At 48.0% G+C, this 23,705-nt stretch overlaps 1 protein-coding gene across 2 annotated transcripts in view; it reads left to right on the top strand.

Annotated features, from left to right (window-relative positions):
• The window catches only part of STAU1 (staufen double-stranded RNA binding protein 1), a 140,128-nt gene that overhangs the window by 43,857 nt on the left and 72,566 nt on the right, over positions 1 to 23,705 (top strand). For both annotated transcript variants that reach the window (XM_063958889.1, XM_063958890.1), the window contains 3 exons: positions 618 to 742; positions 5,209 to 5,277; positions 8,753 to 8,909. In XM_063958889.1, the coding sequence (XP_063814959.1) occupies positions 618 to 742; positions 5,209 to 5,277; positions 8,753 to 8,909 (351 nt within the window). The remainder of the gene's footprint in view (positions 1 to 617; positions 743 to 5,208; positions 5,278 to 8,752; positions 8,910 to 23,705) is intronic.

The following is a 23,705-nucleotide window of genomic DNA, read 5'->3' as shown; positions in this document are numbered from 1 at the left end:
GGTATGGTCCCATACCGTGGCACCAACGTCGTGACGTCATGACGCTGGCCCGCCGGCACTTCCCTGTCTCCTGCCTCCGCTGAGGAGCAGTCCAGAAGCTGTGCACAACCTCCCGCTGCCGGCCAGGCCACTGGTGTGTGACACTCGGAGGGAGAAGATTGCAGCAGCCCCCCCGCAGTGCTACACACGAGAGAGACACCCTAGCTGTGGTGACAGTGAGTCCTTCCTGGACAGTCTATGTCTGCTTCACAGTATGTGTGTGTGTGTATACAGTATATGTGATGTGTATGTATGTAGGTATGTGTATGAGTGTGTTTGTGCTCCAGTAACGGACACAGTGCACTTTTGTTGTGTGTTTTTCATCTATGTTATTGCAGTGTTTCAGTATATGCACAAATCTAGTGCCTTGTATTTGGTGATGCTGGTATTGGCACATGCAGGTTAGGGATATTTAGGGAGTGGGACGGAGGGGAGGGGGGCCCCAGTGATATCAGTGTAACGGGCCCCAAGATTTCTGTTGCCGGCCCTGGTTACATAGTCTGGCTGTGATAGCTCCTGGTTACATTGCTCAGTGCCTACTCTGATACAATGGTCTCTATTTTCTGTTTTTCTTGTAGTGTCTTCTAACATGGCAAACCCCAAAGAGAAAACCCCGATGTGTCTAGTGAATGAGTTAGCCCGTTTCAATAAAGTCCAGCCAGAGTACAAGCTGCTCAGTGAACAAGGTCCAGCTCATTCAAAGGTTTGACTCTTATTCATGGATATTATATGGGTAGAGGTACTACAGTCATGATAACCAAATACTTTCATGATTATGACTTCCCACTCGCACTCAGTATTACACTGTGCTCTGCTAACGATCTGAAACCTGTACGGGGATATAACTCACATACCAGTGTTTCCCAAACCTTTTTTGAATCACTGCACCCTATAGTATCAGAATATTTTTCAAAGCATTCCTATGCCAAAAGTTTCTTATTGAGAAATTTTAAAATAAAATACAAAATTAAGGAAAGTATGTTTATATGTCATCCTTAGGTTTAGTTATAAGGTGAGGCACAGGATTAATTTCTGTTTGTACGCAGATTTTATGATGGGAAGCCACAAGCACTGTTTTTTTGTCTATTACATTGGCCATAAAAAAATTGGTCCTGGATCACCAATCCAGGGTACCCCTGCAAGTGCCCCAAGGCACCCCTAGGCAAGCACTGCCATACATGTAGTGCCCAGGCTGTTCTGGAGTGCTGGATGTGGTTTGCGTGTATCAGGGGAGGGCTTTGCCTGTCCACTCCCATATAAGCAGTCTCTGGGGAGTTTTGGGGAAAGAAGCAGCCCTCCTGTAAAATTTACATCACAATTATTGGTTGTTTTACTGGCAAGTAAAGCATTTGGCATTTGGTTGGAAAAGGGAACCTGAATATATAAGCTGCACATTCATTGTCCTTTCTGAAAAAGCACACTGATTGCTGACCAATTAGAATATAGCTAACCACTCATTAGGCATTGTGTAAAATTATTGCAGGAGATTTTTTTTTTACCCAAAATAGGAAAACTTATTTCAACCCAGAATAAAACCAGGTTTCATTGTTATAGTGCTGTAGTTGTTTTATTATTACTTTTTTTAAAATATTATTATTATTATTATTATTATTATTATCATCATCATCATCATCATCATCAATAATGCTTTTTTCATTTTCCATTATTCAAATGGTACTGTGTTGGCTATCTGTATCTTTTATTGAAACCCCTTTAACGACCTAATTTTCTGACTGTGCAGTGGGGTCAGCCTGCCATAATGTCAACCAGCCCTAGACTGCATAGCCCAGTGGTTCCCAACTTTTTAATCATGGCGCCCTAGAGTATCATAATTTTTTCATGGCACCCCTAGGCCAAAAGTTTCTTTGAGAATTTTAGAAAACAATAAGTAAATTATGTTTATGTGTCATTCTTCGTTTCTTTAGTGTGTTGCGGGACAATATTTGCTTCTGTTTGTCCACATATTTTATAAATTGGCAGCCACAAGCACTGGTTTTGTCTATTACATTGACCAAAAATAGTTTGAGTCGGTCCTGGACCACCAATCCAAGGCACCCCTGCTAGTGTCCTGAGGCACCCCAGGGTGCCGCGGCACACAGTTTGGGAACCACTGGCATAGCCCATGACCGGAATCCCTAGGGAAGCGGTTCTACCCCCCCTTCCCTTTCAAAAGAAAAGAAAAGAAAAAGGGATTAAAGCCAGGGGGTAATCAGTCTGGGGCTGGTTAATATTATGGCAGAGGGACCCCATGCTGCTTGTCACCAACCCTGGCTGTTTCAGCCTAGTGCTGGTTAATAAGAAATAATCTAACATATTGTCTGGTGCACTTGCTTTTTTGTGCAATAGGAATTCAGGATCCCTTACGTTTTTTATTGAGTTACTCCGTCACCACTTTATACAGAGACAAAGAGCACAAGTTATTTTGATTGCCCCAGGGAAGCCCAAAAGAGCGTGTTACGCATGTGGTACTGATCACTTGGTCATGCTTCCATGTTAGCTTTCTCTGCATCTGAAGAATCTATTTTAGACACTAGTTGGTTTGTAGGATGATAGAAGCTTAAGGTGGGTACACACAGTAGGTGATGTGCTCTATGAGCGTCGTCGCCTATTGTGTTCCCTTCCTGCCGGGGCGGTTGTCGCAAATAATATTGCTCAGTGACATCATGCCGCGGCCAGGCCAAGCATGCAGCTTTTGGATGACAGTCAAAATTAAGCTGCATGCACGGCCGACAGCGACCTGCGGGGGCTGCACATTGCTCGTCGTTTGGCAGCGTACACACTAGTCGATATGGTAAATGACGTCGCTCAGGCAAAATGAGCGATGTCGTTTACTTTATCGCAAAGTGTATATGCACCTTTAGAGGCTTTATTTCATGCCTGTCTGGAAATATTGATCTGGGAATGTTTAGCTTGGTGCAGAGTAATATTTCAGTTTTCATTTTTTTGACACAAGGTTTTGGATGAGAGATTGGTCTAGAGTCCTCTCAATATTCAGATGTCTTATGGTCTTTTACCAGTATCAACCAGCCTGCTAAAGGTTTTTATGGCAACCACTATACCATGTACTGTATATCCCACTTCTTAAGATCCTGCACCTCCATCTTGGCGTTTTTTGTTCTAACTCGCTTTGTAAGATTACTTTACCATTTATGTTGAAGACCATTTTCTTGGCAGCAGTGGAGATTGTTCATATGGTATTGGAAGTCAATGCATTGTTTTTCATGGGAAGAATGAGAATTTCCCCTTCCTGCCTCTTCTGTTCATGTTCCACAAGTGCGGCTATAGATTGGATGTAGTTTTATGGGAGCTTAGGTTTCCTGATTGGTGGAATGTTGCTTGCCTGTCAGCTGCTATAACACTTAGGGTGGCCGGTCCCGGGATTTAGGCCAAAAATCGTCTGGGATTCAATCCCAGAATTGGAAGCTCCAATCCCGTGGATTTCGGGATCAGGCGGTCCTTTGCTTGTTTTAATGCTGGGCAGCGTTGAGATTCCTCAGGAGGTTCAGACGCTGCCTAGCTCCCTCCTCCCAGCTCCCCCTGCACAGCTTGACATGAAATCAGAAGTCGCGCTGCGCAGACAGCCACCCACCGCACAGACATCGCCTATCCAGAGGACGATACCCACCCGTCCTCCCAGGTACCATGGTGGTAAGGTATGTGTGCGGTGCGGGGGGAGGGGTTAGGCGTTGACACAGGAAACAAACCAATCCCGGACTGACCATTTTTCAATCTCGATACACGGGATTGAAAAAATGGCCTGGGATTGGCCACCCTAATAACACTCTTTTGTTCTTTTTACGTAGTTAATTGATGCCAGAAAAGCACATTCAAAATAGGATGAATGGTTTCATATAGGCTTTTCCCACCATTCTTTTTTAAACGGTTAATGCTGTTCTTAATGTTAGACCATAGCAGGATTGCATGTTTTCAAGCATTACCCTGTGCCTAAGTGTACAATAGTTAGCACTTTTACCTATCCAGTACATGGGATACTTTGGCCCAATTGATTTAGATGGCAATCAGAATAGCATATTCAGGGATGAGGATGCTGAATCCTGCTAACTTCACTGCTTGTATACTGAAGCATTTGGATCTTATTTTTTGTTTTTTCCATAATTCCACAACATTTTAGAAATTTAATGTGACTGCTTTTGTGGTTGCTTTATTTGGCAGGAATGTCCGAATTTAAAACTAGATTTCCTTCTAATTGGAATTTTTTTTTGTTATGCTGGAGCTGCAAGGAAAAATCTGCATTAAAATGCAGATTCTGCATCTTAATGCACATGGAGACCCATTAATTCTATAATTTTATGTTGAATTAATGGGTTAGCGCACGTTAAGCTATTCAATTAATTGAGTAGCTTATTCTCATGCTGCATGATCGATTAGCGGCAGGGTAAAACCCATAGACATACAGATTCAGCCTCCCAAGATTGCTTTTGATGCTTTTCTCATGTTGAGCTTGTGTCCTGGTAAACTTAGGAAGCTATATGTCCTGTTGTTTGTAGAGTGCTTCCTTTTTTTATTTAGAGGAACATATTCCTATAGTGTGGCAAAATATTTTATCTATCTTTTCTTTCTCTGCCCCATTGACTATTCTGTGCTGTAAAATGATAGTTGTCTGAGTTACAGAACAGGATATATCACCAGGTGAGACTGACTGCTGCACATGAGTTGTATTATAAAGAATTAGGTCTGCAGTCTGACACAGGACACTTAGAAGAGAATAGAGCCAGGAAAGAATCCTTGATGGAGAGACAGTGGATTACCACATACTCCCTGAATCAGTAAAAGTGGAAGCAGCTAGGACAAGTCGTTGCAGCCATCTGAAACCCTTATGCCTATCAAAGCAATAGTAGCCTACATCAGCTGTGATGTGTCATTTCCAAAGTTCCTCCGTGGCATCCGGCCCTATATTCCACCTTTCAATTTCTGTATTAGTAGAATTTGGAGAGTGGCAACATTTTAGATAATCATTTAGTCAACTAATATCTATAAGAATATAATTTGCAGTATTTCTGATTATATATGTAATTTTCTTTCTGCCATTATAGTGTGAGTGAGAATACAGCTGTACCGGTGAGGAGTGACTTGATTTTGCTTATATAGGTGTAATATAAGTACACAAAGGTTTACATTTAAGGAGAACTCTTGTCTCCCACTTCCCAGGTGATACCACTAGGACGCTGGCAGGATTACAGCCTTCTTGAGCGAGTGGGAGAAGATCGCCCAAAACAAGTGGGTATTTATTTATTCTACTTGTCTTCTATAAAGTGATATAAGGTCATTTGGGCTTTGAGTCCCCTCCCCTCTTTTCAAGAATCTGCAAATGGATGGAACGTTGTACATTACCGGTGGGTAAAATCATCCAATGTCTTGCACATCTCCCTGCACAAATGTCCTGCATGTCTGCTTCATTCCCTTCACCTCAAAACCTTGCCAGACCCTCATCCCTCGTTCCACGCTCCCCAGATGTGCATTTGGGGTGTCTTCCGTATTGGCTGAATCTGGGAATGAAATGAGATAAAATATTAGTCATGAGTTTGTTCTAATCACACAAGCTGGGAGGTGATTGAAGTGTGTTAATTAAATGCACAAATTATACCCTAACATGTTTTTTCATGATATCTAATTAAAAAAGGATGTCTAAGGATTGGTTAGGTCCCTTTCCTGCAGCACCAATGTGATTGTCAGTACTGGCTGCTCGGTTGCAGCCAAGATAGAGAATTTATAGGAGAGCGTTCTAGCTAATGACTAGAGAAGATAGGTCATTTACTGCTACAAATGTATAATAATCCTGTTCTTCATGACACACAGTGTACACTACCTGTACATATATAAAATGATCTGGCTCAGCAGTTACTTGCTGACTTGGTCTTGTACACAATACACCGAAGGTAGCACCAGAGTTTCTGCAAGTATGTAGAGGAAGTATAAGACTATGGCAAGAATTTTAAAAATGGTGAATTAGAAATTATAAGTCAGTTGCAAACCTGTCTTAAAAAAAATAAAAATAAAAATTACAGTCCCATATCATTGAGGGTCTAGATCAGTGTTTCCCAACCACAGTCCTCAAGGCACACTAGCAGTCCAGGTTTTAATGATAGCCATACTTGAGCGCATATGGTTAAATCAAAATAATGACGGTAGTAAAATCACCTGTGCTCAAGTATGGCTATCATTAAAACCTGTACCGTTAGTGTACCTTGAGGACAGAGGTTGGGAAACACTGCTGTAGATTCTAGGAAGACTGATCGTTCCCATGTTGTGTTATTACTTGGTCTATCTTCTCGAAGATGAAAAGATAACAGTTTATTTTTGTCAGTGTGTTTCTGTTATTAATTTATTGATAATAACTGGGGTTTCCACTAGCATAGGGGTGGCCAACCAGCCAGAACCAAAGAGCCAAGAAAAAAGCTTTGGTCATGTCAAAGAGCTGACATACTCAAAAATAGGGCATGGCCTAGTGCCGCTAGGCAGCGCACCTGGTATAAAATATATTGAAAAATCCAGATCCAACATAAAATACATTGGAAACCTGATACACACAAAATGCATAGAAAAAGCAAGATTAACATAATACACTTCACTTCCCCCAGCCACTGTAGCAGCCCCTCATGAGTCACTCCAGCCCCTCAGTACACACAGTATCCCCCATTATACCCACGGTACACTCTGCTCCGCCCCACCCTCTTCCTTCATGGTACCTCTAAAATTAGCAGGAAGCCGGGGCCCAATACAATGTGGTGAGATGGGGCTGTGGCAGGAGCACGGGGCCCGGCCAAGTTGGATTTTCCCCAATCCAGCCCTGTGACCTTAACCACTTGCTGAAGAGGATGCTGGCTGGAGCTCTTGATGGTCGTGCGGCACCCAGCATACCCCTGGCGCCAGCAGAGCAGGGTCTTAGTGTCGCTGAGTCCTCTAAGTGCTCGGCAGTAAAGAGCGGTTGAATATACCAGTGTTGTCAGGAGTGGGAGCGGTGTCGGAGCCGCATCACACCAATGAAAGAGTTGGCCAACGCACTAGTACATCTGCTCATTGTTTACACGAATGCTTTGTATTTTTATTTGTTTTGCTATGGTTTTGACTGTTAACTATGGTTTTCGAGCGTATATTAAAGGCATGATTACTGTTGGCATCAAATATTTACTCTTAGGGGAGAATTCAGTTGTTACGTGCTGACAGCCATTAGATGGCGCCTGATAGAGTAATTCAGTTGGTAATTCAGTTGTTGCTCCGTTCAGACACAAACAGCTGCCAGTGCCGGCATTTCAGCTCGCATCCCCCTGAAATTAGGGAAAAGTGACCTGTTTGGTTGTTCAAATGGCACTTTTCTTATCGCGCCCAGCACCTTGGTCGGATTTAGCTATTTTACATGGATAAAGCCTATCTGTCTGGGCGCGATCAGCATGCAAAAAAACCAAGCCATATTGAATTGCGCACCACGATCTCTGGTCACTTTAGATGGGAGATCGGGCATGCGGACGAAACATAAAATAATTGAATTCCTCTTTATTTGAAGATACTTTCAATTAATCCCATTTTATAAAAGCCTCTGTGTGACTGCTGAGACTCTCCCTGTGCCCAAGCAAAGCTGTGTGCTCCTGCAGCAGACACAAGTTTGTGTAGGTATAAAGAATTACAGGGGCACTTATTAAATAATTTGCTAACCGAGTTTGAAAAGGAGATCATCGTAGGCTGCGCAATGTCATGTTTCCAGGGCGGAGCTGGACTGGTATTCTTCATTATTATTATTTCTTTATTAACAGTTTCTTATAGCGCAGCAAATTCTGTTGCATATTACAATTGGACCAACAATGATAAAACAAAACTGGGTAATAACTGACAGTCGTAGAGGTAGGAAGGCCCTGCTCGCCAGCTTACAATGTATAGGGAAATTAGTCATTGATACATAAGGACAGGTGCTATCTACTGCATAATGGTACAGCCAGATTGCAAAGGTTCTTGGTGGGCTGTATGATATGGTCACACAGCAATGTTGTCCCGGGGTCAAGAGAATTGGAAAGTGAAAAAAAGAAAATATGTGAGGATATGCGTGGACCGTGTAGAGGGGATGCAATTGGATACAAAAGTTATGTGGGCCAGATGGACTGGCCTGCTCAGTGTCCAGATATTAACCCCAATGAAAACCTCTGGGACTAATTGGAGCGACGGGTGCATTCTAGACTGACTCTACCTTCTTCAGTGTCGCAGTTGGTCAGTGTACTTAAGGCAGAATGGCAAAACATACTAGCTGCTGTTGTCTTGGAACTTGTGGACAGTTTGCAAAGAAGGGTGTCTGCAGTAATCACTGCACATGGTGGCCCTACAAATTACTGATGTCAATCAAATCTTGTTGATCTGTTTGCTCTCAGTGTCCTATCACTTTTGTCCACATAGTGTACAAGCTAATAAGAAGTTTGTGGGTGAGTACAGATATTTTGATATGTTGATCTGTGTGGTTTATGTAAATCGCGCCCTTCAGGTTTATATGGTCATTGGTAGCCATCTTAAAGTCTTTGGTGAGTTATGCTAATGTAACATAAGCAGAGTTAGATATTAATATTCTCCTCCTAAACATTGACAGGGAGAGTCACATGACTCCATATTTCCATATGTAAAGGGTCTGTTATATGTTTGCACCCTTGCCCACTCTTGTGTTGACTTTGGCTGGTCTATCTCTCTCTCTCTCTCTCTCTCTCCCTCCCTGCAGATGTTCACAGTGCAGCTCACTCTCGGGGACCAGTACTGGGAGGCCGAAGGGACAAGTATTAAGAAAGCTCAGCACGCTGCCGCCGCTAAAGCCTTGGAAGGGACAAAATTCCCTAAACCTACAGCCCGCCCTTCTCGTGGTGAGGGAAAAAATCCAGGTACAGGTTTACAACATTTCACGGCATGTAAACATGTACTGTCCACTCTGTCAGCCTTGCTAGTTTGTCATTACTTCTCTTGGTGACCACTTGTCCATCGGTCACTGTTTGACTGCCAGAGTGTCGTAAAAGGCTCGCCAGCAGCAGCTGGGATTGAAAAATGATTCCTAGTTGTTCCTGTTCCAGAAGCGGACCGAATAATAAATGTTTCTGCTGTGGGGTACACTGGGCTCCACAAGGATAGACATAGGGGTGTAGAGTAGGATCTTGATCCGAGGCACCAACAAGCTCAGAAGCTTTGACTGTTCCCAGAATGCACAGCGCCGCCTCCTCTATAACCCCGCCTCCCTGCACAGGAGCTCAGTTTTGTAGTTGGTGCCGCAGATAGCAGGCACATAATAGAGGGGCTGCTCTGGGCAGCCCTAAGAAGAGCTTTTTTTTGAGAAGATAAGTGAAGATTTCAAGGGCTGTAGCAGTGTGTACATGTCTAGTGACATTCACTGCTGCAGCTTCATCTCTCCCCAGCGGCGCTGTACACTTCCGAGCCCTGGTTGCCGAGTAACTACAGCAGGAGGCTCCAGTTTTCTTCTAAGTCAGGCACACACAACGGGGGCTCTCCGGGATCGCGTGGACGCGCCATTCGGGAGGTGGTGAGTGGGGCCCGCTCGTGGGGCCCGTGCTTTATCGCGATCCGGCGCGGTCGGTGGGAGGCGGGCCGCGCGCGCTGGTGGTGGACACTGTGGCAGTACAGGCGATCCCACTAGATCCCCAGGGCATGGTTGCAGGTCAGGTTTTCTCTTAAAACCCTTTTTGTGTGTAGCCCGCAGTACCTGGTGGTTTTGCCAGCAGAGGGGATAAGGCTTAGACCTGGAGCCCCTCCCCCAGCCCCAGGGCGCCATTTCCAGCAAATGTTCCCGCCCTGGAGCTGCATATCTGTCTCTCCCTCACTCCCTGTCAGTGTGTGGGCGCCATTTCTCTCAGCTACACTGTTCCTGCGACTGCTTGGGCAAATCCTCCTTTGGAAAGCCGCCTGGTTGACAGCGCTGTGACTTTACATGACACTTAAGTATTCTACATGTCAATTAGACAGTGTTAGTTAAGAAAGAGTGCATTTAGTCAGGGTTCTCTGGTACAAGTACCCTGTGATATACATCCAGTTCTTACTGTGCAGTGTTATATCTATTGACTACATAGCTATATACATAAGCTGGTCCAGTGCAGTATTATTGTTAGGAATAACCTCTGCATTGTATAACTGTGACTATGTGTGTGTGCATTAGCTTGCTGAGTGGTTTCCATTTCGTGTCTCTCACTCAACTTGCTATCCCTATATTCTATAACCTGAGGGGGCTTGGTGCGTCAGGTTTTATAATTATATAGAATTTTCACAAGATATACTTTAATGCGTGTTTTTCTTTGTGATTTTAGTCACCATATCTCTCCTGTGTCCCTGCTTGTGCTGACTACACTGCGCAGGGGTTTGGGCAAGAGGGGTTCACTACGGTATGCCGGCGGTCGGGCTCCGGGCGACCAGCATACCGGCGCCGGGAGCCCGACCGCCGGCTTACCGACAGTGTGGCGAGCGCAAATGAGCCCCTTGCGGGCTCGCTGTGCTCGCCACGCTACGGCCACGCTATTTTATTCTCCCTCCAGGGGGGTCGTGGACCCCCACGAGGGAGAATAAGTGTCGGTATGCCGGCTGTCGGGATCCCGGCGCCGGTATACTGTGCGCCGGGATCCCGACTGCCGGCATACTGAAGACCACCCGGGTAAGAGGTATTGTGCTGCTGACAATTGTACTGTGTTACCTGATACTGCAAGTTATATCATGTCTGCTTCTGAAGGTAACGGTTCTGGGGCTGAACACACTGCCGGTGTTGCTGAAGCCACAGATCCCTATGAGGAGACCATAGCAGCTGTGGGCTCTGGTTCTGGGGGCTCCTTGCCCCCCAGTGGGACTGTGGCAACGGGGGTACATAATGACCCACCGTGGGCTACTTTCTCCACGCTACTACATACGCTAGTTACTAAACTAACACCCCCTATGGGACCTCCTATGCTGGTGCAACCGTATGTGGTACCTGCAGCTAACCCGCCGTGGGTGGATAATTTGTCTGCTCAATTGAAGAAGTTGAACCAGTCCTTGACTACTAAAAAGTCTGGCCCTCGCTCGCCTAAGACCAAGAGGTCCTCTAAGCAAGCTCTTATCTCCTCACAATCCACTGCTGTCACTGACACCTCGTCTGATGATGATGCCGCTTACACTGACCCCACAGATTCTGACACAGATACTGCTGAGGGGGAGGGTAGTTCACATGTGGATGTACCTGATCTTTTGGAGGCTATTAAGTTGATTTTACAGATTACGGATGATCCCGAGCCATCCGTCCCTCCTAAGAAACCAGATAGGTTCAAGCGTCAGAAGGTGGTTAAACAAGTTTTACCTCACTCTGACCACCTAGTGGAATTACGTCAGGAACCCTGGGGAAACCCGGGAAAGAAGTTTGTGCCTCAAAAGAAGATGCTGGCTCGCTATCCCCTCGTGCCAGAGCTGTCTAAAAATTGGGAAACGCCTCCTCCAGTAGACTCACATGTGGCTAGGATGGTGGTTTCCTCAGCTCTACCTGTCACTACCGTCACGTCTCTGAAAGAGTCTACGGATAAACGTGTGGAGGGTTGTCTAAAAGCGAGTGCTGCACAAAAGCCCGCTATTGCAGCAACATGGGCTGCAGAGGCTACTGAAGCATGGGCCCCAGAGTTAGATGCTTGTCGTATATTTTCACAGCTTCTCACTATATTAAAGAGGCGGCTTCTGATGCCAGTATCCTAGCAACCAAGGCCTCTACTACATCAGTCATGGCTCGCCGGATATTGTGGCTGAGATCCTGGTCTTGTTGGTCTGGACTCTAGAAAAACCCTGGAGGTGCTCCCTTTTAAGGGAGAGATTCTGTTTGGGGAGGACTTAAATAAGATAGTGGCTGACTTGGCCACTGCCAAAACTGCCTGTCTGCCAAGTACCGCTCCTTCTGTGTCGAAGGCTAAAGGTACGTCCTTTCGCCCCGTTCGTCCTTCAGGTAAAGCAAAAGGTCAGGCGTACAACAAGCAGGCCCGCACTTCCAAACCTGGTAAGCCGAAGCCCAAAAGAGCCTGGGCTGCCCATCAGCCAGCTTTCAAGACCGATAAGCCTGCCGCATGACGGGCGGGCCTCCCCCTGGGTGGGGGGCCGGCTTCTAGGGTATACCCAGGAATGGTTGAAGACCACTTCAGATGCCTGGGTACGGGAAGTCGTCACTCGAGGTTACGCCATAGCCTTCAAAAACCGACCCCCTCATCGATTTTGCCGGACAGACGTCCCGTTGGACCAGACAAAGGCAAACACACTACATTCGGTGGTACAGACCCTCCTGCATACAGGAGTCGTAGTACAGGTGCCTCTTGCTCAGAGGGGCCGGGGGTACTATTCTCCGCTGTTTCTGGTCCCGAAATCGAATGGGTCCTCCCGGCCCATTCTCAACCTCAAGACATTGAACAGGTTTGTGAAAGTTTCCAAGTTCCGTATGGAAACCCTTCGCTCTCTAGTTCTGGCCTTGGAACCTGGGGACTACATGGTCTCCCTGGACATACAGGATGCTTACCTGCATATTGCTATAGCAGTGTCACATCAGCAATACCTGAGGTTTGCGATTGGCAACCTCCATTACCAGTTTCGGGCGTTACCTTTTGGTTTAACTACGGCTCCGCGAGTCTTCACCAAAGTTATGACGGTGGTACTCCGCCGTCAAGGAGTCAGGATACTGCCGTATCTGGACGACTTGTTAATCCTGGCAAATTCCCCAGAACTTCTCCTACGTCATCTGGATATGACTGTCCGGTTTCTACAAGCCCACGGGTGGCTCATCAACTGGAAGAAATCCTCCCTGGTCCCTGCTCAGAGCAAGGTGCACCTGGGAGCGCTATTGGACACTCACAACCAGCGGTTGTTCTTGTCTCAGGAGAAAGTCCTGAAGCTTCAGGACAGGATTTGTTGCTTCCTTTCTCGTCCGCAAGTGTCGATACATTCGGCGATGCAGGTGCTGGGCCTCATGGTGTCAGCTTTCGACATGGTGGAGTATGCTCAATTCCATTCTCGCCCTCTCCAGAGGCTGATTCTAGCCAAGTGGGACGGCCTGCCTCACCGGATCAGGTCTCACATGATCTCATTGATTCCGGAGGTCCGTCTGTCGCTGCACTGGTGGCTCCAGTACCAACGATTGTGCAGGGGCCATCCCTTCTGGATATCCGACTGGGTCCTGTAGACGACAGATGCTAGTCTAAGAGGTTGGGGCGCGGTGCTGGAGCAACACTCCCTTCAGGGTCGGTGGACCAAGGAGGACTCTCTCCTCTCGATCAACATTTTGGAATTGCGGGTGGTCTTCAATGCGTTGAACCTGGCCCAGCATTTAATTCAGAACCGTCCTGTTCAAGTACAGTCGGACAACGCCACCACAGTGGCTTACATAAATCATCAAGGCGGCACTCGAAGCCGTTTGGCAATGAAGGAAGTCTCACGGATTCTACAATGAGCGGAACGCCATCTACCGGCCATATCTGCAATATTCATTCCGGGAGTCCTGAATTGGGAAGCGGACTTTCTCAGTCGTCGGGACGTACATGCCGGAGAGTGGGGGCCTCCATCCAGAAGTGTTTCAACTCCTAGTGGAAAAGTGGGGCCTTCCAGACGTGGATCTGATGGCGTCTCGACACAATCACAAGGTTCCGGTCTTCGGAGCAATGTCAAGGGATCCTCAAGCAGCATTCGTGGATGCGCTGGCGGTGCCGTGGAGGTTTCGGCTGCCGTACGTGTTCCCTCCGGTGTCGCTCCTGCCCAGGGTAATTCGGAAGTTCAAGCAAGAAAGAGGAATTCTGCTTCTCATAGCTCCAGCGTGGCCCAGACGGCGCTAGTTCTCAGACCTGCGGGGTCTATCGTCAGAGCGTCCAATTCTACTTCCACAACGCCCAGACCTCCTCGTTCAGGGCCCCTGTGTCTACCAGAACCTAGCCCGGCTGTCTTTGACGGCGTGGCTCTTGAAGCTTCCGTCTTGAGGGCTAAAGGGTTTTCTGAGGCGGTCATTCAAACTATGTTGAGGGCCCGGAAACCGGCTTCTGCTCGTATTTACTATAGGGCCTGGCATTCTTTCTTTGTTTGGTGCGCATCTAACATTTATGACGCGTCCAAGTTTGTTGGCCTTTCTTCAGCAGGGCCTGGACTTAGGCCTGCCTCTGGCCTCCCTCAAGGTTCAAATATCTGCCTTGTCGGTGTGGTTTCAGAGAAAGATTGCGACCTTACCTGATGTGCATACCTTTACTCAGGGCGTGTTGCGTATCCAACCTCCCTATGTCCCTCTTGTGGCTCCTTGGGACTTGTCAGTGGTTTTGGAGGCGTTACAAGAGTCTCCGTTTGAACCTCTTGGTTCAGCTGATCTTAAGTGGCTTTCCCTTACGGTGGTGTTTCTGCTGGCTATTGCTTCAGCTAGAAGAGTGTCGGATTTGGGTGCCTTGTCTTGTAGTTCCCCATATCTGATATTTCACTGTGACCGGGCGGTTCTTAGGACTCGTCCCGGATACTTACCTAAGGTGGTTTCTTCGTTCCACCTTAACCAGGAGATTGTGGTTCCGGCACTTGTTTCTCCTGATCTGTCTCCCAAAGAGCGGTCTTTGGATGTGGTACGGGCTCTCCGTATCTATGTGAAGAGAACTGCTTCTATTAGGAAATCTGATTCTCTTTGTGCTGTTTGGATTTCACAAACGGGGCTGGCCTACTCACAAGCAAACTTTGGCCAGATGGATTAGAATGGTGATTGCACAAGCTTATGTGAGGGCTGGTCTATCAGCTCCTACTCACATTACGGCCCATTCTACTCTGTCTGTTGGACCTTCTTGGGCGGCCCGCCGTGGTGCGCCCCTTGAACAATTGTGGTCCTCTGTGAACACGTTCATAATGTTCTATGCCTTAGATACTGCCGCTTCCCAGGATGCTTCCTTTGGATGCCGGGTTCTTGTGCCCGCTACAGTGCGTCCCCTCCCATAAGGAACTGCTTTAGGACATCCCCTATGTCTATACTTATGGAGCCCAGTGTACCCCGCAGCAGAAAACAAGTTTTATGGTAAGAACTTACCTTTGTTAAAACTCTTTTGCGAGGTACACTGGGCTCCACAAGGCGCCCACCCTGACGCACTTAGCTTCTTTGAGTTGGTATGGCATTAGCCGCTGACATTTCTCCTGTCGTGAGAGTGTGTTGTATGTGGCTACTAACCGTTGTCGTCTCTTTTCCTGCTACTGCATTGGGCTGGTTAACTAAAAACTGAGCTCCTGTGCAGGGAGGCGGGGTGATAGAGGAGGCGGCGCTGTGCATTCTGGGAACAGTCAAAGCTTTTGAGCCTGTTGGTGCCTCGGATCAAGATCCTACTCTACACCCCTATGTCTTTCCTTGTGGAGCCCAGTGTACCTCGCAGAAAGAGTTTTAACAAAGGGAAGTTCTTACCATAAAACTCGTTTTTTTTACAGATTTCAGTATGATGAGGCTGATTCTAAAGGCCCGTACACACTGGTCGATATATCGGCCGTTCTCTTGGACGGCCGATATATCGCGGGTCCGTCGGCCAGTGTGTAAGGCCGATACGTCTGTGATCTCCGTCGTTCAGACGTATCGCGTCGGCCGCGCAGCACAGCCGACGGCCAATATATCTACCGATATATTGGCGCGTCGCTGTGTGTGTACGGGGCGGTCGGCCGACCCCCCGTACACATGCTGCGGCGGCCGGCGGTGATTGACAGCTGAACTGGGCGGGCGTGTGTAAGTCTGCTGTTTCTTTGTGGATACAAATGGCTAGTGTTATGGTGGGTACACACTGATAGATATATCTGCAGATCAATTGATCTGCAGATATATCTATGGGCGAACCAGGCAGTATGCTGTGCATACGCATTGCCCGATCCGTCGGGGACTGGCGTTATGAACTGGGCGGGTGTGTACACACGCCCACCCAGTTCAGCTGTCAATCACCGCCGGCTGCCGCAGCGTGTGTGCACACAGTGATGCGCCAGTATATCGGTAGAAATATTGGCCATCGGCTGTGCTGCAGGGCCGACGCGATATGTCTGTGAAAGATGGAGTTCACGGACATATCGCCTGTACACACTGGCCGACAGACCCGTGTTCATTAGAACAGCCGGTATATCGGCCAGTGTGTATGGGCCTTTAGCATACAGCACATGCACAGATTCTAATGTACACATTGTTGCGAATGTCGTCCTATTCTCGGTCTTTCAGAGATATGGCTGAATCTGTCTCCCTGTGCATTTTGGGCTTGGAACTGGGCACTGACCATGCGAAAAAAACCTAGAACTGTCCTAACTTGTGGACGTGTGTGTAGAGCTTAGGGGGTAATTCAGACCTAGCAGCAAATTTGTTAGCATTTGGGCAAAACCATGTGCACTGCAGGGGGTGGGTACATATAAGATGTGCAGAGAGAGTTAGATTTGGGTGGGGTGTGTTCAATCTGAAATCTAAATTGCAGTGTGAAAATAAAGCAGCCAGTATTTACTCTGCACATAAACAGAAACAAAATAACCCACCCAAATCTAGCTCTCTGCAAATGTTATATCTGCCACACCTGCAGTGCACATGGGGGGTCATTATGACCTGATTGCACGTTGCCGTTCATCGCAGCGATAAGGTCAGAAGTGTGCATGTTCACGCCGGTACATGGCTGACGGCTGTTGTTGCCTAGCAATCACTTTTGCCTGATTGACAGGCAGATTTAGCCGCTGGGCGGCATGGCGGGCCAAAACGCCGCCGTGCCATTTTGTGGCCGGACTGTGCAGGTGGCGGGCCGTAGCGGCTGCGTGACGTCACATGCAGCCGCTGCAACCCGGGCAGCAATGAGTAGCTCCCGGCCAGCACGCAAAAGCTGCGCTGGCCGGGAGCTACTCCTGAAGTACAAAAGCGCTTTTGTACTTCTGGTGGGGGGGGGGCTACAATCCGGTCTGAATTAGGCCCATGGTTTTGCCCACCTGCTAACAAATTTGCTGCTACGAACAGTTCTGAATTACCCCCTTAGTATGATGCTCATTCATACAGGGAAGGAAATCCTCTTTCTGATGTGTCCTTGCACCTAGCATGGAACTGGTGCAAGTGCCCATACTGATAATGATGATTGCGGCGGTTGGCGTAAAATTCACATACACAAACCCCCACATTGGCCGAGAGTAATATCATATTATCATAAGGCAGTATAAAGCCTGGCTTCCGGCACTGCCCGCAAATACATGGTCTAGTTTACTGTATGAGACACCCAGAGTCCCTTCTTCCACTCCTAATGTTTGGGTATCTCTATTTCCTGCCTCTGGCAGTAAGAGGAAGAACAGTGATTGGTTGTTTTAAAGGTTTTCTCCCATTTAGCATACAATTTACACAGATCTGTATGTGCCATTTACCAGTAGAGCTAAATTGTGCCTAAATTGTGCCTGTAGCAGTGGGGTTTGCCAGCTTCCTCTTGATCAACGCAATAAGAATTTAATGATTTGATAGCTGAACTTGATGGGCCTGTCTTTTCCGCCATACTAACTATGTAACCATGCATCAATTCCCTAGGGTAATAACGTTTCTCTAGCATCCATAAGCGATATTGGGGAAACTTAGTATGATGGTGTATAGACGGGGTCCAATGGAACCAGTGCACTTTTTTATGCCTCCTCCTACAGGCGGTTTAGAAAAAAGTGCCCTCAAGAGAGGATGCACATCTCTGTAGCTCCTTGAGTGTTTTCTTCAGTTTCTTTTAAACTTTTATTATTTTCAGTATGCTGTTTGGGCAACAGCATACCTGCACCGTGGGAGTTAGGGGGGAAACGGTCACTGGCTTTTGCGAGGTGACCGAGCTCCTTTGCGAGGTGACCGAGCTCCTTCCCCGCTGCAGGACCACCGTCCTGAGAGGTGGTTTGTACAGCAGGGCACTGCGCCTTAGCTGTCGCAATAGCAGCACACCGTACACCCCTAACAATAGCCTAAAGGTGATGACCGTGGTGAGTACAAACCAGCCCCCCCCCCCCCCCCCCCCGCAAGTGCTAGTTTAAGCCACCGCTAGCCAGTGTACCTGTGTACACTGACTAGCGGTAGCTTAAACTAGCTCTTGTGTGATGTTTTTAACCTAATTGGGGGACTGTGCCAGTATAAAAAACACTGTAGCTCCGGCGCCACTGGGAGAAGAAGGGGGGGTGGCGGAGCTACCTCAGAGCGGGGCCAGTGATATTTTGGTGCCTTCCTCTGCTTACAGCAGCAGCAGGCACACACAGCTCCTCCTGACACTCAGAAAACGCTGTAAAACTGGTACAGGGTGTAGCAAAGGGAGAGAGCTGTTAGTGTACACGATCTGTGTCCTATAAGGGACTGTAATCAGGTGTTTCACTGTGATTATAACAGCTTACAGCCTCTTTGGGGCTGTGTAGCTGGGAGGTGCTGGTCCTCTCTCTATCTCGCTCTCGCATACAGTAAGGGACAGGCTTGCTAGTTATTACTTGTCTGTGTATGTGATTGTGCTTTATTGTGAACATAGGTAAACACAAACTATGCAGTGTATGCCACACCAGATTCTCTCTCATGATCTGATTCTGTATCCTGCGAACAATGCAGCCAATCTTCACAACTCAGTGAGGGGGTGGGGGAGAGGGTCAAGAGCCTTCCTGGCTAAATGCCCTTAAAAATATGATGTCTGATATGTCATCACAACTCACTGCTAATGCTCAAAAAACTCAGCTGCTACAACAGGCTGTTGCAAACCTAGCTGCCAGGGCAAATGTTACACAGCCCCCTCTCTAACTCAAGACCACAAAAGCGTGGTATACCTGCTTTACTCTCTGATTCAGATGAAGATGTACAGGAGGATGGGGAGGATTTGGATACCGTTAGTGAGTATTCCACTTATGCTCAGGGTATTGAACCCCTCATTCTGGCTATACGGGACGTGTTAAAACTCCCTCTAGAGGACGCTGCGTCACAGCAGTAGTTTTTCTTTACCCAGAACAAGCCTAATGTCACTTTCCCTGATTCTGCAGAGTTAGATGACCTGTTTAAGTTAGCCTGGAAAAATCTAGACAAAAAATACCAAGTGTCAAAAAGATTTTTGCACACTTTCCCATTTGCTCCTGAAGGTAGGAAATTCTGGGAGGAACCCCGGGGGTTGACGTATCAGTCTCTCGACTGTCTAAAAAGGCGGTGCTGCTTGCCCCAGGCTTCTTTACCATAAAGGACCCTGGGGACAGAAAAATAGAGACTACGCTAAAGTCTATCTACACAGCAGCAGGTGTATCGCAAAGGCCGGTCATAGCGGGTTGCTAGATGACCCATGCCATTCATACGTGGGCTACTCAAATTCAGGAGGGCCTCTCCGGGGATATGCCTATGCTCACTATGGTGACTCTCCTGAAACACATTCAGGACACAGCACGTGTCCTGTGTGACTTGCTCAACAAGATGGGCAATAGTAATGCTAGGACCTCTGCCGTGGCAGTGTCGGCGCGCAGGGCCTTGTGGTTGTGTCAATGGATAGCGGACGCAGAGTCCAAGCGCAGTGTGAAATCTCTCCCCTTTTCTGGAGAATGGCTCTTTGGGGTTGAGTTGGATACGTGGATTTCTAAGGTTACTGCGGAGAAATCCACGTTTCTTTTTCATCCACTAGGGGTCACTGGAGTACTCTTGGGATATGGACGGCCTCCGCAGGAACAGGGCACTGAATATTCAAATTTAGAACTTTCCACCCCTCCATATCCCAGAGTACCTCAGTGTTTTTTCTGTGCTCATCGGAGCAACAGGGCTGGTGTGGGGCTGCCACACTTTGTGAATATTTTTTGATTTTGATTTTAATTTTTCATTTTTCTTTTTCTTTTTTACAACTTAAGCACATCCCTTCCCAGTTTCTGTAAAAACATGGGTCCGGGATAGTGCCGCTGCACGGAGCAGCGCATGGCGTGTCGGTCCTCGCAAAGAGCACCCTCACAGCCACACGCAGCTCACAAGCCTGCTGCTACAGCTGGACGGAGCTTACAGACAGAAGCCCCGTCACAGCCATCGCTTCTGGAGTCAGGTATGCTGGGGGGACGGGGCGGTCAGCGCACGCTGCCGCCCCGCTGTGTGGGGACAATGTTCAGAGCCGGCGCCGCTGCACCTGCCTCTCCTAACTGGCCGCCCCGGCAACCGCTCCGATCAGCGCCGCGCTCCTCCGCCGCTAAGACCCCTCCGGCCGCCGCTCACACCCGCCGGCCGCCGCTGCAGGACCGCTCTCCATTACAGCGCTCCTCGGCTCCCTGCACCCGATCGCGGACCCGCTCCCCGGTAACTCCCGCTCAGACAGCGGTACACTGGCCACAGGGGAGGGAGCAGAAGGGGGGGAAGGATACTCTTTAGCGGGGGGCTGCAAAAAGGGGGTGAGCATTAATGACATAGGCTGTTAAAGCCTATATTACCGGGTTTGCTGCACTTGTTGAATATACCCTGCGCTGTGAGGCATGGCAGCCATTTTAACCATGCTTCCTGTCTTCCTGATGTGATTCCAGAACGTTCCTGTCCTACATCTCTACTCCACCGGAGGCGCAGGGGTGTTCGTGGGAATTTGGGATCAGGTTTCATATAGTAGTGGCCACGTGCACTGCTCTTGGCCAGATATATATATATATATATATATAATATATATATGACACACCTTAATACCATTTTACTGAGTCGTGCAAGTTGTCTGTCTTTGTGTATTGTATTGTATTGTCTGTCTGCATAATGAGTAAGGCACCAGCAAAACCAAAAAAGCTTTTTCCCTGCCATGTCTGTAACAATACCACCTGTACAGTATGTTTTGTGGATTCAGCTACGAATACAATTTCTGCTCCGGTTTCAAAACCAGTTTCATCCCTGGACCCGCCATGGGCTGCGCTAGCGGATGTCATGGCTGGATTGCAATCAGAATTGGCCGCCGCTCGACAGGAGCTGGAAGCGATAAGATCTGAGTCTAGGGTGAGACCGCTAGAACTACCGGAGGGGTCTCAGCATTGCTAAAAATCCAAGTCCATTTGGGTAGTAGGGATAAATTTAATTTGTCTTATGATTTACCAGTTTCTGCTATGTTGCATTCTGACGATTCTAGGCCATACCTCAGTGCGCAAGACAGCAGTCAGATAGTGAAGATTTTGCCAGCCCAGGTATTGATAATCTCATCCGAGCGGTGCATCAGTCTCTGAAGTTTACGGAAACTGAGGAGCCTCTGACAAATAATGAAGTCGTCTTTGCTAAACGGCAGAGGACTCCGATGTGTTTTCCTGTTTCGGGATCTCTTCATAAGATGTTACTGGAAACGCGACAGAATCCGGATAAACGGTTTTCTATACCTCGCACTAGTTACCCGTTTCCAGAGGCTGTGACAGCTACATGGGAGAATCCGCCATTGGTGGATTCATCTGTGTCTAAACTTACTCAGAAATTAACCATACCAGTACCAACGATACTACGCTTAAAGACCCTTCAGACAGTAAAATAGAAGCTATGCTAGAATCCATGTATATAGCAGCAGGAGTGTTGCTTAGACCTGGGTTGGTTGGCATTTGGGTTACTAAGGCGCTGATGGTATGGATAACAGAACTCAAGTCTGCCTTACATGGATCACCTTATACTTCTCGCTGATCAAATCTGGGAAGCTGCTGATTATCTATGTACAGCTTCTACTGACGTCTGACAGCTCACTTCTCGCCTTTCATCGTCGCTAGTTACAGCACGACGAGCACTCTGGCTGCGCTCTTGGCAAGCGGAGGCGGAGGTCAAAAGAGGTATAGAGGCGTTATCTTACGGTGGCGAGAAGTTGTTTGGTCCTGAATTGGACAAATGGATTGCTGAGGCCACGGGAGGTAAGTCGGTTTTCTTACCATTGCCTCCAACGGTACCTAGACGGAAATACTTGGGCCCGGCGTTCAAATCCTTTCGGCCTCAGCCCTTTCGAGGCCGTGGTAGAGGACCAGCCATGCCCGGTAGACTAGGTCGAGGGCGTGGTTTCCAACAAACCGACGCCAGTCCTCAATGCGCTTAGGTCACCGACAAGCCAGTGGCATGACTGAATCCCAGCCCATCTTGGATCTCCACTTGTGGGAGCACGCCTTCAGACGTTCCATTTGGCGTGGTTCCAGACGTCCACAGATGGGTGGATCCGCAATTTAGTGTTTAAAGGTTACAAGATAGAGTTCGACTGTCTCCCGCCACTGCGGTTTTTCAAGACCGGACTGCCTGTGTCGGACGACAAGAGGGCGGTTCTGCAAATTGCCATTCCGTCCCTGCTGGAGTCAGCAGTTTTGATTCCGGTCCCTGTACACCAACAAGGTCAGGGTTATTATTCCAGTCTGTTTGTAGGTACCAAAGCCGGATGGCTCGGTCAGGCCAATATTGAACTTGAAGGGCCTCAATCAGTACGTCACTACAGATTCAAGATGGAATCTCTGCGGTCAGTAATTGCAGGTTTAGTGCCACAGGTATTCATGATTGCGCTGGATCTCAAGGATGCGTACTTACACATTCCGATTTGGCCACCTCATCAGAGGTTCTTGCGGTTTGCAATACGGCAAAACCATTACCAGTTTCAGGCTCTACCGTTTGGCCTCTCGTCGGCGCCTCGGGTATTCACCAAACATCTCAGATCCCTGGTAGGGATAATAGTTCCGTACTTGGACGATCTGCTCATCAAAGCTCCGTCTCAACAGATGTTCGTCCTACATGCGTTGCTGACGTACGATGTACTAGTTCAGGACGGTTGGATTGTCAACTTCAAGACATCACATCTGATTCCGTCTCAACAACTTCAATTCCTAGGTATAACCCTCCATGCGGTAAATCAGAGAATTTACCTACCAGAACAGAAAGTACAGATCATTCGTCATCTGGTAGGATTAGTGCTCAAGCCACGCACAGTCTCGGTACATTTGTGCAGAGTCTCTCTACTCGGGTGGCTCAAAGTACACAATCTAACCGCAGAGAAACGGTTCGGCGCCTGGAATTGGATAATTCTAACGACGGACGCGAGTCTCAGAGGTTGGGGAACTGTAGTTCAAAATTATCAGCTCCAGGGTCTCTGGGCGGATCATGAAAGATTGCTGTCTATAACTGTCCTGGAACTCTGGCCAATTTACAATGCGCTGCGACAAGCAGTGCACATACTTCGGTCTCAGCCTGTCCAGGTGCAGTCAGACAACGCGACGGCAGTCGCGTACATCTACAAACAAGGAGGAAAGAGAAGCCGCATGGCAATGCGGGAAGTAGCTTGAATCCTCGATTGGGCCGAGCATCACCAAGTGATATTGTCGGCAGTCTTCATTCCGGGAGTGGACAACTGGGAGGAGGATTATCTCAGCCGTCGGGATTTTCATCCAGGAGAATGGGCATTGAATCCAGAGGTGTTTCACATGTAGGTCCAGAGGTGGGGTTACCCTCAAGTGGACCTGATGGCATCTCGCCACAATCACCAAACGCCCCAGTATATGTCCAGAACGCGAGATCCAAAGGCAGTGAAGGTGGATGCTCTCACAATCGCATGGCCGCACAGCCTCGTGTATCTGGTTCCACCGTTTCCGCTGCTCCCTCTGTTGCTAAAACGAATCCAAAGAGAGTCAGTCACAGTCATACTAGTGGCGCCTCATTGGCCTCGGAGGGCTTGGTTCTCGGATCTCCGCGGACTACTCGCAGACGATCCTTGGCCGCTCCCACTACGTCCGGACCGGTTGCAACAGGGTCCGTT

This window comes from Pseudophryne corroboree, chromosome 3 (genome assembly GCF_028390025.1).
Source record: "Pseudophryne corroboree isolate aPseCor3 chromosome 3, aPseCor3.hap2, whole genome shotgun sequence".
Lineage (NCBI taxonomy): Eukaryota > Metazoa > Chordata > Amphibia > Anura > Myobatrachidae > Pseudophryne > Pseudophryne corroboree.
Note: the sequence above shows the minus strand (reverse complement) of the source record. Positions and strands in the feature narration are given on the sequence as shown.